This window comes from Podarcis vaucheri (assembly GCF_965113315.1).
Source record: "Podarcis vaucheri genome assembly, chromosome: 4".
Lineage (NCBI taxonomy): Eukaryota > Metazoa > Chordata > Lepidosauria > Squamata > Lacertidae > Podarcis > Podarcis vaucheri.
The window spans coordinates 34,966,926-34,979,472 of record NC_138762.1 but is presented as its reverse complement, the minus strand read 5'-3'; the positions used below and the strand labels follow the sequence as shown (position 1 = coordinate 34,979,472).

The window sequence follows — 12,547 nt, the reverse complement described above, 5'->3', positions numbered from 1 at the left end:
TGAGAAATAGCTGAAGCAAGCAAATGTTGCAGTGCAATGTTGCTCAGGTTGCATGTGCAGTGCATTTCTTATTGTGCTGGTGTTCTGCTTCCCACCCATCAGCCAGCATTCTGGCTACAAAGTGGACATAGTCCTACTATTGTACTATTTTGGATGGGTTTGTAGAACCCTACAGTTTTCCCCCCAAAGGTGTTGATTTTCACTAGACATTCACCCTGGGGAATGAGAGTGCAGTCCATGTACAAAATGTATTAAAGCATCTAAATGCATGCTGCTGCTTATATACAAAAGCTGAGTTTTGCTGTTAGTCTGCCGCTTAACAGCAATTAAAGTGTCAACCTTATGTAATGATAATGCTTGCAAAAAAACCTTCAAATCAGGAAGCAGTGTTTTTGATGTATTCTGTTTAAGTAGGTAACACCCATCTTAACACAAACTCAGTGAACAGTTTAAATTAGTTTAATGGAACAGAATGCTATAGGCCTATTACTTTAAAAATGTCATCAATATCATCTTTATTCTCTGTGGCTTCTTTCTGTTTATGGGAAGGCTTTCTTCCAAGCCCCACAAGGTCAGAAGGATGGCCATGTGATTGTTTTTCAACACTGTAGGTAGTACCACCATTGTCAGCATCCCAAACTGGAGACAAGGAGCTAGAGCACTGAGGAAGAGGAAGATATCTACTGCCCTTCAAATGGATGGAAGTGTCTCTTTGTATGGGAACAATACAAGATGGTGCACTCCTTGAAACACATCTTGATTTCCTTGAGCGTTTCGTCTGTCTTTGTGGATGGGAATGTGCTTTAAGTCTTTGGCTGGGTCTCACTCTGCAGCTTGAAAACACGAGATATTTACAGAGAGTAGCTTTAATGCAGCCAAGTTTCCGTTGCAAGCTGGAATGCAAAGATAAATTTTAGCAACTTTAACAGTGAAATTCTTGCTGTGTCTACTCAGAAGTAATCACCCTAAAGTTTAATGCCAAGTAAGCTGACAATTAAGAGGGATTTTCTTCATTACAGCACAAGTAGATTATTTTGCATAACCAAGTATCTTTTGCGCAAGCTAGTCTGCTCATCTGGAACAGCTTTGTCCATTATCAAAATCTAATATAAACTGCAGCCTGGACTGACACCATGCCCCCCAAAATATGTTTCTACCTGCCCCTTTAGTTTTATTTTAAATATCAGACTGAGGAAGAGTAACTACCACATTATGAATGTTATTAAGTAATAAATTTACTGTCCATAGGTTGGACACGGAAGGCACTTACAAGTGTATAATTCTTTAAAAAGTGCAAGTTTGTGAGCGGTCCAATACAAAAGGAGAAAGTAATGGGAAGTAAAGAGGAAAGTAAGCATGATGTTCCTCCTGTGTCAAAGTTTCCCCCCACCTTTGTCTCACGGCTAGTGGTGGTGACCAGGAGTATACCTTCCTTCACTGCCACAATCCCAAGTTAAAATTATATTCCTATAAAAAATCTGTCAAGTCTTAGCTTATTTAATATAGAGATCTATGAACAGAATAATAGTTCTAGGTAGGCATAGACTGAAAGTAGTTTAGGGGAAACTAACATAGCACACTTTGCATTATGCTTCTAACAGTGCCAAATCACAGGATGCTGTGGCAGTGATCTATCCTGCAGGGTTAAAATCTGCACCTTATATAACTTCCCACATTTATGGCAGCCTTTTCATGAACTGGGAAGGAAAGGAACAGTTGAAAGATCAGGGAAGGAAGATAGTAAGCACAGAATAGTCTTCTGCAATTGCTAGCTCAGAGAAATCCAGCACTGCCATTTATACAAACCTGCAACCCTGTGTTTCCACATGCTGTAACCGCCTACTTTTCAAAAGTTTCATTCCCAAGAAAAAAGCCTCTGGCCCAAGTTTATTGCTTTTGCACCACAGAACCGTTGTTCTGAGTGTGTCAGACAGTTCTCTGAAGGTGCGTGCTTCTTGAAATTTGGAGACAAAAGATTTAAGATGCTGGGACCTCAATGATTTAGAAGAAGCCAATGTAGTTCTCTTTTTTGACCCAGGAAACTTCACTGTGACTTTTGTATTCTGAAATAAAATGGAAGGATATTAGTAAAGGAGAAAAGGGTATCTTCAATGAAGAGACTCATATTTCTAAGATTACATACTGTATCCTTGACTAGAAGGAACCTGTCTAGAAAGAATATAGAAGCCAATGAATGTTAAATATTCTTTTAAGTCAGTGGTTATCTTTGGCCCTACATGCTGACCAGGATACACCCCCCCCAATGTTTTGCTACTTTGAAGTTCATATGGCCTTTATAATTGTGTTTCTTGAACAGTGGCTCCTTGCAATACATAACAAAAATTGTTTCTTGGCGCATCTGCTGTTCAAAGCTGTTGTTTTAAACTTCACTGAACATATTAGGTATGGCCCTGTACAGTGTTTTCTATTTTGATGAGCAACAATTCAGCTAGGCTCCAGGCAGAGATCTTTCAAATTTAAAATATCATTAATAGTGAGGCTGTGAGAAACCTTGGAACTTCTGGTCAACTACAAGGATATGGTCAGCTACTAAGCCATGACCCTTCCCAGAGAAATTATTCAGATTCTAGCCGCTGAAGTTCTAAAGCTTTCAGTGGAATTGGCTTTCATTAAGCTTGCATAGCACCACTGTGTTAGTTCCTCCCATCTGCAAAAGAGGTGGACAAATGAAGATATACATATTCATGGCAAATACCAAAACAAACAATTACCTTGCATATACTTTTGCACTGTACAGTATATATTTACAGCACTGTACAATCCAGATCTGCATGTTCACCATGTAAAAGCTACATTTTGACAAGGACCTACATTGAAAGGTGCACCTCTTGAAGCAAATTAATGCCATGGCAGAAATTCACAGAGTAATGTTTTCTGCCCAGAAGAGAAAAAAAGGAGCACACAGAAACATAGTATATTCAAGACAGACAAACACAGTATGAAAAAAACAAACCTCCCGTGGTTCAGGGTTAGGGAACTTGCATAAGCTCTTGACATCAAACGCAAACTCCTTCCCAAGATCTGGAAGAAAGGGCACAGCTGCCATGTCATAACAGAAAAAAGAGCTTGGCTATATGATTCTAAGCAGTTATCTGTAACAAAATTATTCTTCAATCAGTGGATCTTAATTTATATTCTAAGCATTTTACTAAGGTTAAGCCTAGGGAATATCAGAGTTCTTCCACAATACAGTCGTCAGCTATTTCCAGAGCATCTTGGGGCATGAGGCAATTTCATCTCTCCCCATTCCATACAAGCAGCACAAAGGACTGGTTGCCAGTTCATTTCCAGCCCAATTCAAGGTGCTCATGTTACTCTTTAAAGCCCTAAATGACTTAGGCACTGAATACCTGAAAGACTGCCTCCTTCCCTACACACCCGCTTGGCTGCTAAGATCAGCAGAAGGTGCCCTCTTGGTTGTTCCACCACCCTGAGAAGTTCGTTCAGGGAAGAGGGCGGCCCAGGAAAGGGAATTTGCTGTGGCAGCCCTTAATTTGTGGAACTTTCTTCCCAGAGGTGTGTCTGGTGCCTTCATTATACAGCTTTCTGATTCTGCTGAAGATGCACCTCTTTACCCTGCTACCTTTGACACTTGAGATGCATATTTTTAAGGACTCCCCTTTATTTCTGTAATTTTAGTTTTAAACAGTTTTTAATATTGTGTAATATTGTGTTTTAACCTTAATTAAGATGAAGGGTGGGCAATAAGTTGTAACAAATTAAGAAGACACCTTCCATGCAACTTGATGCAAGTTTTAGAGCACAATAAGTTGCATATCGTGCTATAATACAGACATTAGGGTGGCCAATCCACAATGAGACCAACTTGGCTTCCCAACCTTCATCTCTTCCTCATTGCCATCTTGTTGCCCAGCAGCACCTGGCCAAGATGCCCACATAATACTTATTCCACCCTTATAAGAAATCAAACTTTTTGTGTAGCAACACACACTTAAGAAATCCCTGTCTATTGTCACCAGACACCTTCACTTTACTTCTTTTGGCACCTGACTAAAAATGATTTTCTTTAAGCAACCCTATCCAGACATGTAGAAGCTGCCATGTGTTTTAATATTGCTTTAGCATATTGTTGATTTTAAACATTAAAAAAGAAAAAAAATATTTGTTTTTAATTGTTTACCAATATTGTTTTCTCTCTTTTTTGTGAACTGTATGAAATTTTTATTAAAAGCAAGCAGTGTATTAAATGTTGTGAAATAAATATAAATAAATAAGGAGACCATTGTCTCTTACCTTGGTTAGTTCTTTTTACCAGAACGGGCTTCCCAATATCAATGAAAGAAGAAACCTTCTTTCTGACTTTTGTAGGCACAGCTGTACTCGAAGCGTGAGACTGAGATACAGCTTTGCTTCCTGGGAAAAGTCTAGTCATCCATCCAGGTCCAGCCTTTTTCAATACAAATGTTTTGTTGGGCATTTTCTTTTCAATCTCTGAATAAGTGGTCCCCAGAAATTCGTATATTTTGGAAGGGAAGGCAAATCCTTTAATGTAAGGCCTTGGATGAGTCTTTGAAACTTCCTGAAGCAATTCAAACAGCCTCATATATAGAGAAGCGAGGCTTTTTAACACACCTCTATAAATGATCCTATTGCAAAGAAAAAGAGATGAAAACACTTATATCTGTTACACAGCACCTGCTTTCCACATCTGGAATTTATTTGTGTAAATTCCATTCAAGGAAATGGACAGCAGCCTGAGGACTAAATGACCCTAGTTAGCTGCACCTTTGCCACCATGGAAAGACCATTAACCTGCCCCTGCTTCGATTTAAATACCACTTACGTTGCCTGTTTGCTCTTTATCAAACTGTACTCCCTTGTCTACCATTTGTTTTATCTCCTTCCTTAGTTTCTTTCAGTGTGTAAACCTAGGGGCAGTGCCTCTGCTTTGTTTCAGTGTATGTGTAGCACTTGCCACCAGCCTTGTGCCCTGCAAGGAGGAATCTACTTTAACCTAACCAAAGGCAGAGGTGGACAGACAGAGGAACCAGGGAAACGATTGCGGTCACAGCTACTTCATTGCTTGCTTTATCAATGGTTTACAAGTAAAATGCTGCTTATCCAATTTCAATCCCACAACCCTAGTATTATCGGATTATCTTTGCTCTGGAAAATGTTACTTGTTTAGAAGAAAGCTGGTCAGGGTCAGTTAAGGGGAACACACTGTCTTGCCAAATGCAAGGAGATTCAGAAGCAATACAAAACACGAGTGAGGAGGGGGAAGATTTGGTTCCTAATCAGCAAGCAATATATACATACCAGGCATGCACTTCTATCTGGCACTTGGAAGCCTTCAAGAAGTGGTGAAGTGACTCCCCCAGGTAGCCTTAGATTGCACAGCCCTGTGGCTGATCAGTCTGTGCACAAGCTTCTAAATCACTCTGCCCAAACCATCTGATTTTATAGCCACCTCCTCCCAATGCCTCACTTTCCAATAACAATTTCGAACATTAAAGAAGGTTCCCAGCACTAACCTCCCTGACTGATTAAGGCAGCTGGGGGGGGGCTTCACCACCTCCCAACTGATTAGGACACCAGAGAAGGTTCTCACACTTTCAAAAACTTAGCAGCTGCCAGGGAGGGGGAAGGAACAGAGACAGGAAGGTTAACCATGTTAGAATCACTAACTCCTTGATATACAGTTACAGATGGGTAGCCGTGTTGGTCTGCCATAGTCAAAATAAAAAAATTCCTTCCTGTAGCACCTTAAAGACCAACTAAGTTAGTTCTTGGTATAAGCTTTCGTGTGCATGCACACTTCTTCAGATACACTGAAACAGAAGTTGCCAGATCCTTCTATATATAGAGAAGGTGGGGAGGGGTATTACTCAGAAGGGTGGTGGGAATCGGAGATTGGCAGATAGCTGAGATGAGCCTGATGAGCCTGTTGACGACTCTTAACGACTGTAGTAGGTCTTACAGGAAAAGGCAAGGGGTGAGAAGGTGAGAAGTGGCTTTTAGTCATATATAATGAGATAAGAATCCAATGTCTCTGTTCAGACCAGGTGTCTCCATTGTTTTAAGTTTGGTAATGAGTTGCAATTCAGCAGCTTCTCTTTCCAGTCCATTTCTGAAATTCCTTTGTAGTAAAACAGCTACTTTGAGATCTTGTATAGAATGTCCTGGGAGATTGAAGTGTTCTCCTACTGGTGTCTCTGTTTTGTGATTCTTGATGTCAGATTTATGTCCGTTTATTCTTTGGCGTAAGGTTTGGCCTGTTTGTCCAATATAGAGAGCTGAAGGACACTGTTGGCATTTGATGGCATACACAATGTTAGACGATGAGCAATTAAATAGTCCCGAGATGGTATGTGTGATGTTGTTGGGGCCAGTAATGGTGTTGTCCGGGTGTATGTGGCAGCAAAGTTGGCATCTGGGTTTATTGCAGGCTCTGGTGCCAGTGTCCGTGTTAAGTCTGGTTGTAGTATTATTGTGGGTTAGGAGTTGTTTAAGATTGGGTGGCTGTCTGTAGGCAATGAAAGGTCTTCCTCCCAGAGCTTGAGAAAGAGAACTGTCATTGTCCAGGAGAGGTTGTAGATCTCTGATGATGCGTTGAACTGTTTTAACTTGGGAGCTGTATGTGATGACTAGTGGTGTTCTGTTATTTTCTTTTTTGGGTCTGTCTTGCAGCAAGTTCTCTCTGGGTATCAGTCTGGCTCTGTTGATCTGTTGTCTAACTTCATCTGCTGGGTATTTTAGTTCTGAAAAGGTTTGCTGTAGATCTCTTAGGTGAGAGTCTCTGTCTGTAGAATTGGAACAGATGCGGCTGTAACGTAGTGCCTGGCTATATACAATGGACTGTTTGGTATGTTTGGGATGGTAGCTAGAGGCATGTAGATATGTTTGTCGGTCAGTTGGTTTACGGTATAAGGTGGTGTCTATGCGTCCATCCTGTATTTTTATAGTAGTGTCCAAAAAATGTATTTCTTGCATAGATTGATTCATTGTAAGGTTGATTGTGGGGTGAAAATCATTGAATTTCTGGTGAAAGGTGTCCAGGGTCTGTTGACCATGTGTCCAGATGATAAAAATATCGTCAATGTATCGCAGGTACAAGAGAGGTTTGAGTGGGTAGGAGTTTAGGAAACGTTCTAAATCTGCCATGAAGATGTTGGCATACTGTGGGGCCATGCGGGTGCCCATTGCTGTGCCGCTGATCTGAAGGAACAGGTCATCACCGAATTTGAAGTTGTTGTGGGTAAGGACAAATTGGCAGAGTTTGGTGGCAAGGTCCGCTGTGGTTTTATCTGAAATGGTGTTCCTTATAGCTTGTAAACCATCGTTGTGTGGGATGTTGGTATACAGAGATTCCACGTCCATAGTAGCTAGTATAAATCTGACATCAAGAATCACAAAACAGAGAAACCAGTAGGAGAACACTTCAATCTCCCAGGACATTCTATACAAGATCTCAAAGTAGCTGTTTTACTACAAAGGAATTTCAGAAATAGACTGGAAAGAGAAGCTGCTGAATTGCAACTCATTACCAAACTTAAAACAATGGAGACACCTGGTCTGAACAGAGACATTGGATTCTTATCTCATTATATATGACTAAAAGCCACTTCTCACCTTCTCACCCCTTGCCTTTTCCTGTAAGACCTACTACAGTCCTTAAGAGTCGTCAACAGGCTCATCAGGCTCATCTCAGCTATCTGCCAATCTCCGACTCCCACCACCCTTCTGAGTAATACCCCTCCCCACCTTCTCTATATATAGAAGGATCTGGCAACTTCTGTTTCAGTGTATCTGAAGAAGTGTGCATGCACACGAAAGCTTATACCAAGAACTAACTTAGTTGGTCTTTAAGGTGCTACAGGAAGGAATGTCCTTGATATACAATTGGGTCTTCCGGTTGGATTTCCCAGACACACACCTTCGCAATTATTACTGAGCTGTTGTTGGTGCTACAGGTCCTTTCATATGCAATAGGGAAGTAATGGGAAGGATGTGCACTGCTGCTGTTAGCAGGGACCATGCTCTGCTAAAGACATTGAAGTGAACAAGCAGAAGGGAAAGAATTAAAATGTTTTACAGGTATACATACCATAATCGGCTCAGCAACCCCAAAACCACAGTATTCAACAGTATGTACTCTTGCAAACACAGGTGCTTAAGGGACAAACTGATGAGCAAATTGATTAAGGTTGGATAACAACTAAGGTTGGACAGCTAACGAAAGAGGCTAGAAACCCAAATTACACACACACTTTCAATTATGCACACATATTCCTGCATGTTTCTTTCAATCAAATATACTTAGGACTGAACTTATTGAACACTTTGTGCATGAACACACAGTGGAACTCCGTGAGTAGTGAGCCTTAAGATTATTTTTTTAAATTGAGGATTATATGCTGCTTTGGAGGCATATACTCAATTAAAAAATCAATCATAGAACTGTAGAATTGTAAGGGAGCATGAGGGCCATCTAGTCCAGGCATAGGCAAACTCGGCCCTCCAGATGTTTTTGGGCTACAACTTCCATCAGCCCTAGCTAACAGGACCAGGGGTCAGGGATGATAGGAATTGTAGTCTCAAAACATCTGGAGGGCCAAGTTTGCCTATGCCTGATCTAGTCCAACCCTCTGCAATGCAGAAATCTTTTGCCCACCGTGGGTCTCAAACCCACAACCCTGAGATTTAGAGTCTCATTCTCTACCAACATGCTGAAGATGAATCACAAACGACTGCTTCACCACAAAATACATAACAAAATGACTTATTAATAGAAGCAAATGACATGTCATCAGATCTGTTTTCCCTAACAAATATGTGGTATATCCTGTGACATTCTGCACCACTAAATGAGAATTACAAGAACCTTCAAATTAGATTCCAAACTGTTTCAGAAGGATACAGAAAAGCTGTGCAACAACATTCAAGCAGACGCAGCAACAGCTTGCAGCCACCCAAAATCTTTACTAATATCACTTCTATCACAGGTTGACTGGGAACCAAGGCCTCTTCCGGATTTTCTGTTTTCTGTTTTCTATTGAAAATAAAGAGACAAGAAGAAGATGGTGTGGTTAAGTGTTGGCACCCCACAATATTTAATGCTGGTTATGTCCTAGGCCTCACAGCAGGACTTACTTTGGAACTAGGACTTACTTCTTTTGGTTAGGACTGTGCTGTTGGTTACATAGGGGGGGGGGGAAGGATGGTACCTTCTGTTGGGCTGACTTCAATTAATATAAGTTTTTGAATTACACAGAATTGTTCATTCTATATTGAAAAGTTCAGACTAGTTTCAAAGCTTCTACTGTTTTCCACTAGCATAGATTGATCCAACAAGACACTCTGTTGCCCAATAAGTGTTTGAATTTCAGCTGGTTTGAATCCCATAGTTTCCAGCAGGTTTAAAATATGCTGGTGTACTTTCCTGAATAGCCAAGTAAATCTAAACTACAGAATCTAAACTAGAGAAGTGAGATGTTCTGGCTTGTGGCACTTACGTGGGGCCCAAAAGAATAAGGTATTGAATTGGCTTCTCCAGATTCATTCTGTTTAAACGCTTCAAGCACTGTTCTACCTGAAAGGGAAAGAGGGAAAGAAGAAATTTTGACATGATTCATGGTAGTAAGCATGTAGAATTATGCGAAGAACAATCTGTCATAGCATGTGTATTCTCCTTGAATTAAACTATGGAAAAGGCGTTTTAGGAGGTATAGTAAAGGAACTGGGAACATGGAACTGCCTGTACAGTCTCCTTGCAAATAATAGCACATTGATAAAGCTTTATTGGTCCAGGAGGCATTTACAGCCCCATTTTCAATGAGTGCAGCAGCTGTTACCCCTTTTTATAGTAATTATTTGGGGACACACACACACACACACAAAAATAATAATAATACAAAACAGCCATCAGACCACCACATACAAAATGAAAGCAGTGGATTTCTATAGATGGCTGCATTTCAAAGAATTCCTTAAGCATCCCAAGTCTAAATATATTTCCGGACGACTCTCAACCTTACCTGCTTGAGGGACCGAAATGACCTATGACGACTCATCTGATAGTGAAAATTATACATGATTGAATGCAGCAGGCTCTGTTCTGCAACCATGGCTTTGTTTTTCAGAAGGATGTTCACAGCATGACACCCCTTCAGAACAGCGGAAAGGCTTCTCACTGGAATAGGCAAACAAACATGTATATATGAAACTGTGTACTTCAAAGTCCTAAACCGTTCAGAACTCCCAAGAGCTTGCTAACTTAACTCTAGCAAGTGTATATGTATATGGAAGTCAGTAATATTTTCCCCTTTGCTGATTTGAGCATGGAAATTAACACACCAGTTTCAAGCACTATTTTGACTCGAATCAATTTACAGAACTTAAAGTCCAGTTAGCAACTCTGTTGTACATCACTGCAAGATGCTACAAATAATAATTTAATGGTATAAATAATAAAATTATTATTATTATTCTGCACAGACCACCATAATCCCTCATCCCAGTCTCTGAAAGTGACAGCAACACTCAAGGCCCACAAAACCAATGGGTCTCCTATCATGAGCCTTGTGAAGACAGCATAGCAGGAAGGAGTTGTTTCAACTGCTTGCACTCCAATTGCGAAACCTCACTGAAAAACTAGTGTCCAGAGGTTCTTTCTTGGGATAATGAAGGCAACCATGCAGTTTCTGGAGTTTATTCAAAAAGTAGTTCCACAATTGTAGAAGTTATTATTGCACTGATATCTAAGCAGCTCAGTGTGGAATACACACTTCTACCCTCACAACAACCCTGTGAAGTAAGTTAACCTAAGAGAGAGTGACAGGCCCAAGGTCACCCAGTGAGCCTTATACCCGAGTGGCCATTTGTACCCTGGTCTCCCAGGTCCTACAGCACTCTAACCACTACACCACACCACCGTTATCCAGATTACTTGTGCTATCAACTCACTTTGACCATTTAAGTTTCTGTATCAGCTTCTGTATCATGTTTCCTCAAATTACAGTAGAACAAAAGACAGAACTCTCCTCCCCACATATCCATGCATAACTTGTATAATAACATACCCACTTTTAACAACATACCAGACTAAAAGGAGGAGAGGCAACATTTAGCTTAATCCTATGCATGTTTACTCAAAAAGAAGGTCCTAGTGAGTATAGCAGAATTTTCTACTGAGGAAGTGGAATAGGACTGTAAATTTACTTTCCAATCCTGATCTATTAGGATCAACTTAGGTTGATAGCTCAGTCCATAAAGCATGAGACTCTTAGGGTCCTGAGTTCGAGCCCCATGCTGGTCAAAAGATTCCTGCATTGCAGGGGGTTGGACTAGATGGCCCTTGTGGTCCCTTCCAACTCTACAATTCAATTATTAATTTCTACGAGCCTATTCAACTCAACAGGAAAGCACTGACTACAGTTAAGCGCAGGACCGTGTCACAAAACCGTGGCGACTTTGTTCTTTTAAAACCCGGAGAGACAAGTGATATCCTATATGCTATAGGGCTTTCAAAAGGGGAAAGTGAAATTTGGAAAAGAAGTAAAAAAGATCTCATGGATACAATACTGGGGGGAATTGGAACTGGGGTTGGTGTGGCAAACTCTTGGGATATAGAGAAGAATGCCAACAAATGGTCAACATTAGGAGGATTGGAATGATTTTGAATCTATCGGTTGCATGTGCTGTCAGCAACTTTGGCGGAACATGTCTTTGAACATTTGAACGAAACCTTGTGGGCTATAACAGATTCGCAAAACCGAACTTTGGAAAAAGTATCAAATGCTGTGTCATGTTTAACAACTGCACCTTAATCTTTACCCCATGTGTGCAGCTGGAGCATGCAAAGACCCTGTGACTACCAAAAACAAAACAAAACCCAAGAATGTGAGTTAATGGATGTGAACTAATTTGATCTTCCTCCCACTGGAATGATTAAAACAAAAGACCCCCAAGAAGCAAAATTCAGCCAAAACTATGCTTTCTAAAAAGAGGTGAGCGAGGCACGTGTTTAACTTCCACCTATTGAAACCAAAAAGGGGTACACTTGCCTGCGAGCTAAGCTCTACTGAGAACCACATTCTCTGAGCATAAGTAGGCTCCCCCCCTCCGCTCACCTGCCGAGTGCTGCGCCGCTACAGCGACCGTCGCGCTGCACGCGGGCCACGGCACCTCCAAGCGATTCCATACCGCCTCGCTCGCTGCGGGCGCCGCCATCTTGTCCGAGAGGTGGGGCTGGACTAAACCAAATCCCAGGCAAGCGGGGAGGCAAAATATTTGCAAGGACGCAGCTGAGCGGGGGAGGCGCGCCAGAAAAAGCGCGCCAACCGTGAGGCTTTGCCCGCCGGTGGTTTGCGAAGGCAGGAGCCGTTTGGTGACCAGGAAGAGGACGAAGGGCGCTTGTAAGGCTGCAGCCGTCGACACGCGTCGACTGATTCACACGTTCACACGTTCCAAATTTGAGAAGAGCTCTGGTGCGATCAGACCGAAGAACCCCCTCATCCAGCATCCGCGACCAGCCTATGAGAGACCCGAAAGCAGGCCATCAGGT

General features: G+C 41.5%; 1 protein-coding gene across 1 annotated transcript; it reads right to left on the bottom strand.

The window, feature by feature from the left end:
* Positions 1-441: 441 nt before the first annotated feature.
* RMP64 (ribonuclease MRP subunit p64) lies at positions 442-12,363 on the bottom strand. The gene is made up of 9 exons (XM_082221224.1): positions 12,114-12,363; positions 10,020-10,174; positions 9,498-9,574; positions 8,903-9,034; positions 8,090-8,167; positions 4,276-4,628; positions 2,975-3,042; positions 1,807-2,063; positions 442-893 (listed from the first exon to the last, which is right to left on the bottom strand). The coding sequence occupies exons 1-9, from the start codon at positions 12,211-12,213 to the stop codon at positions 476-478; spliced, it is 1,638 nt and encodes a 545-aa protein (XP_082077350.1). The 5' UTR covers positions 12,214-12,363; the 3' UTR covers positions 442-475.
* Positions 12,364-12,547: the final 184 nt, after the last annotated feature.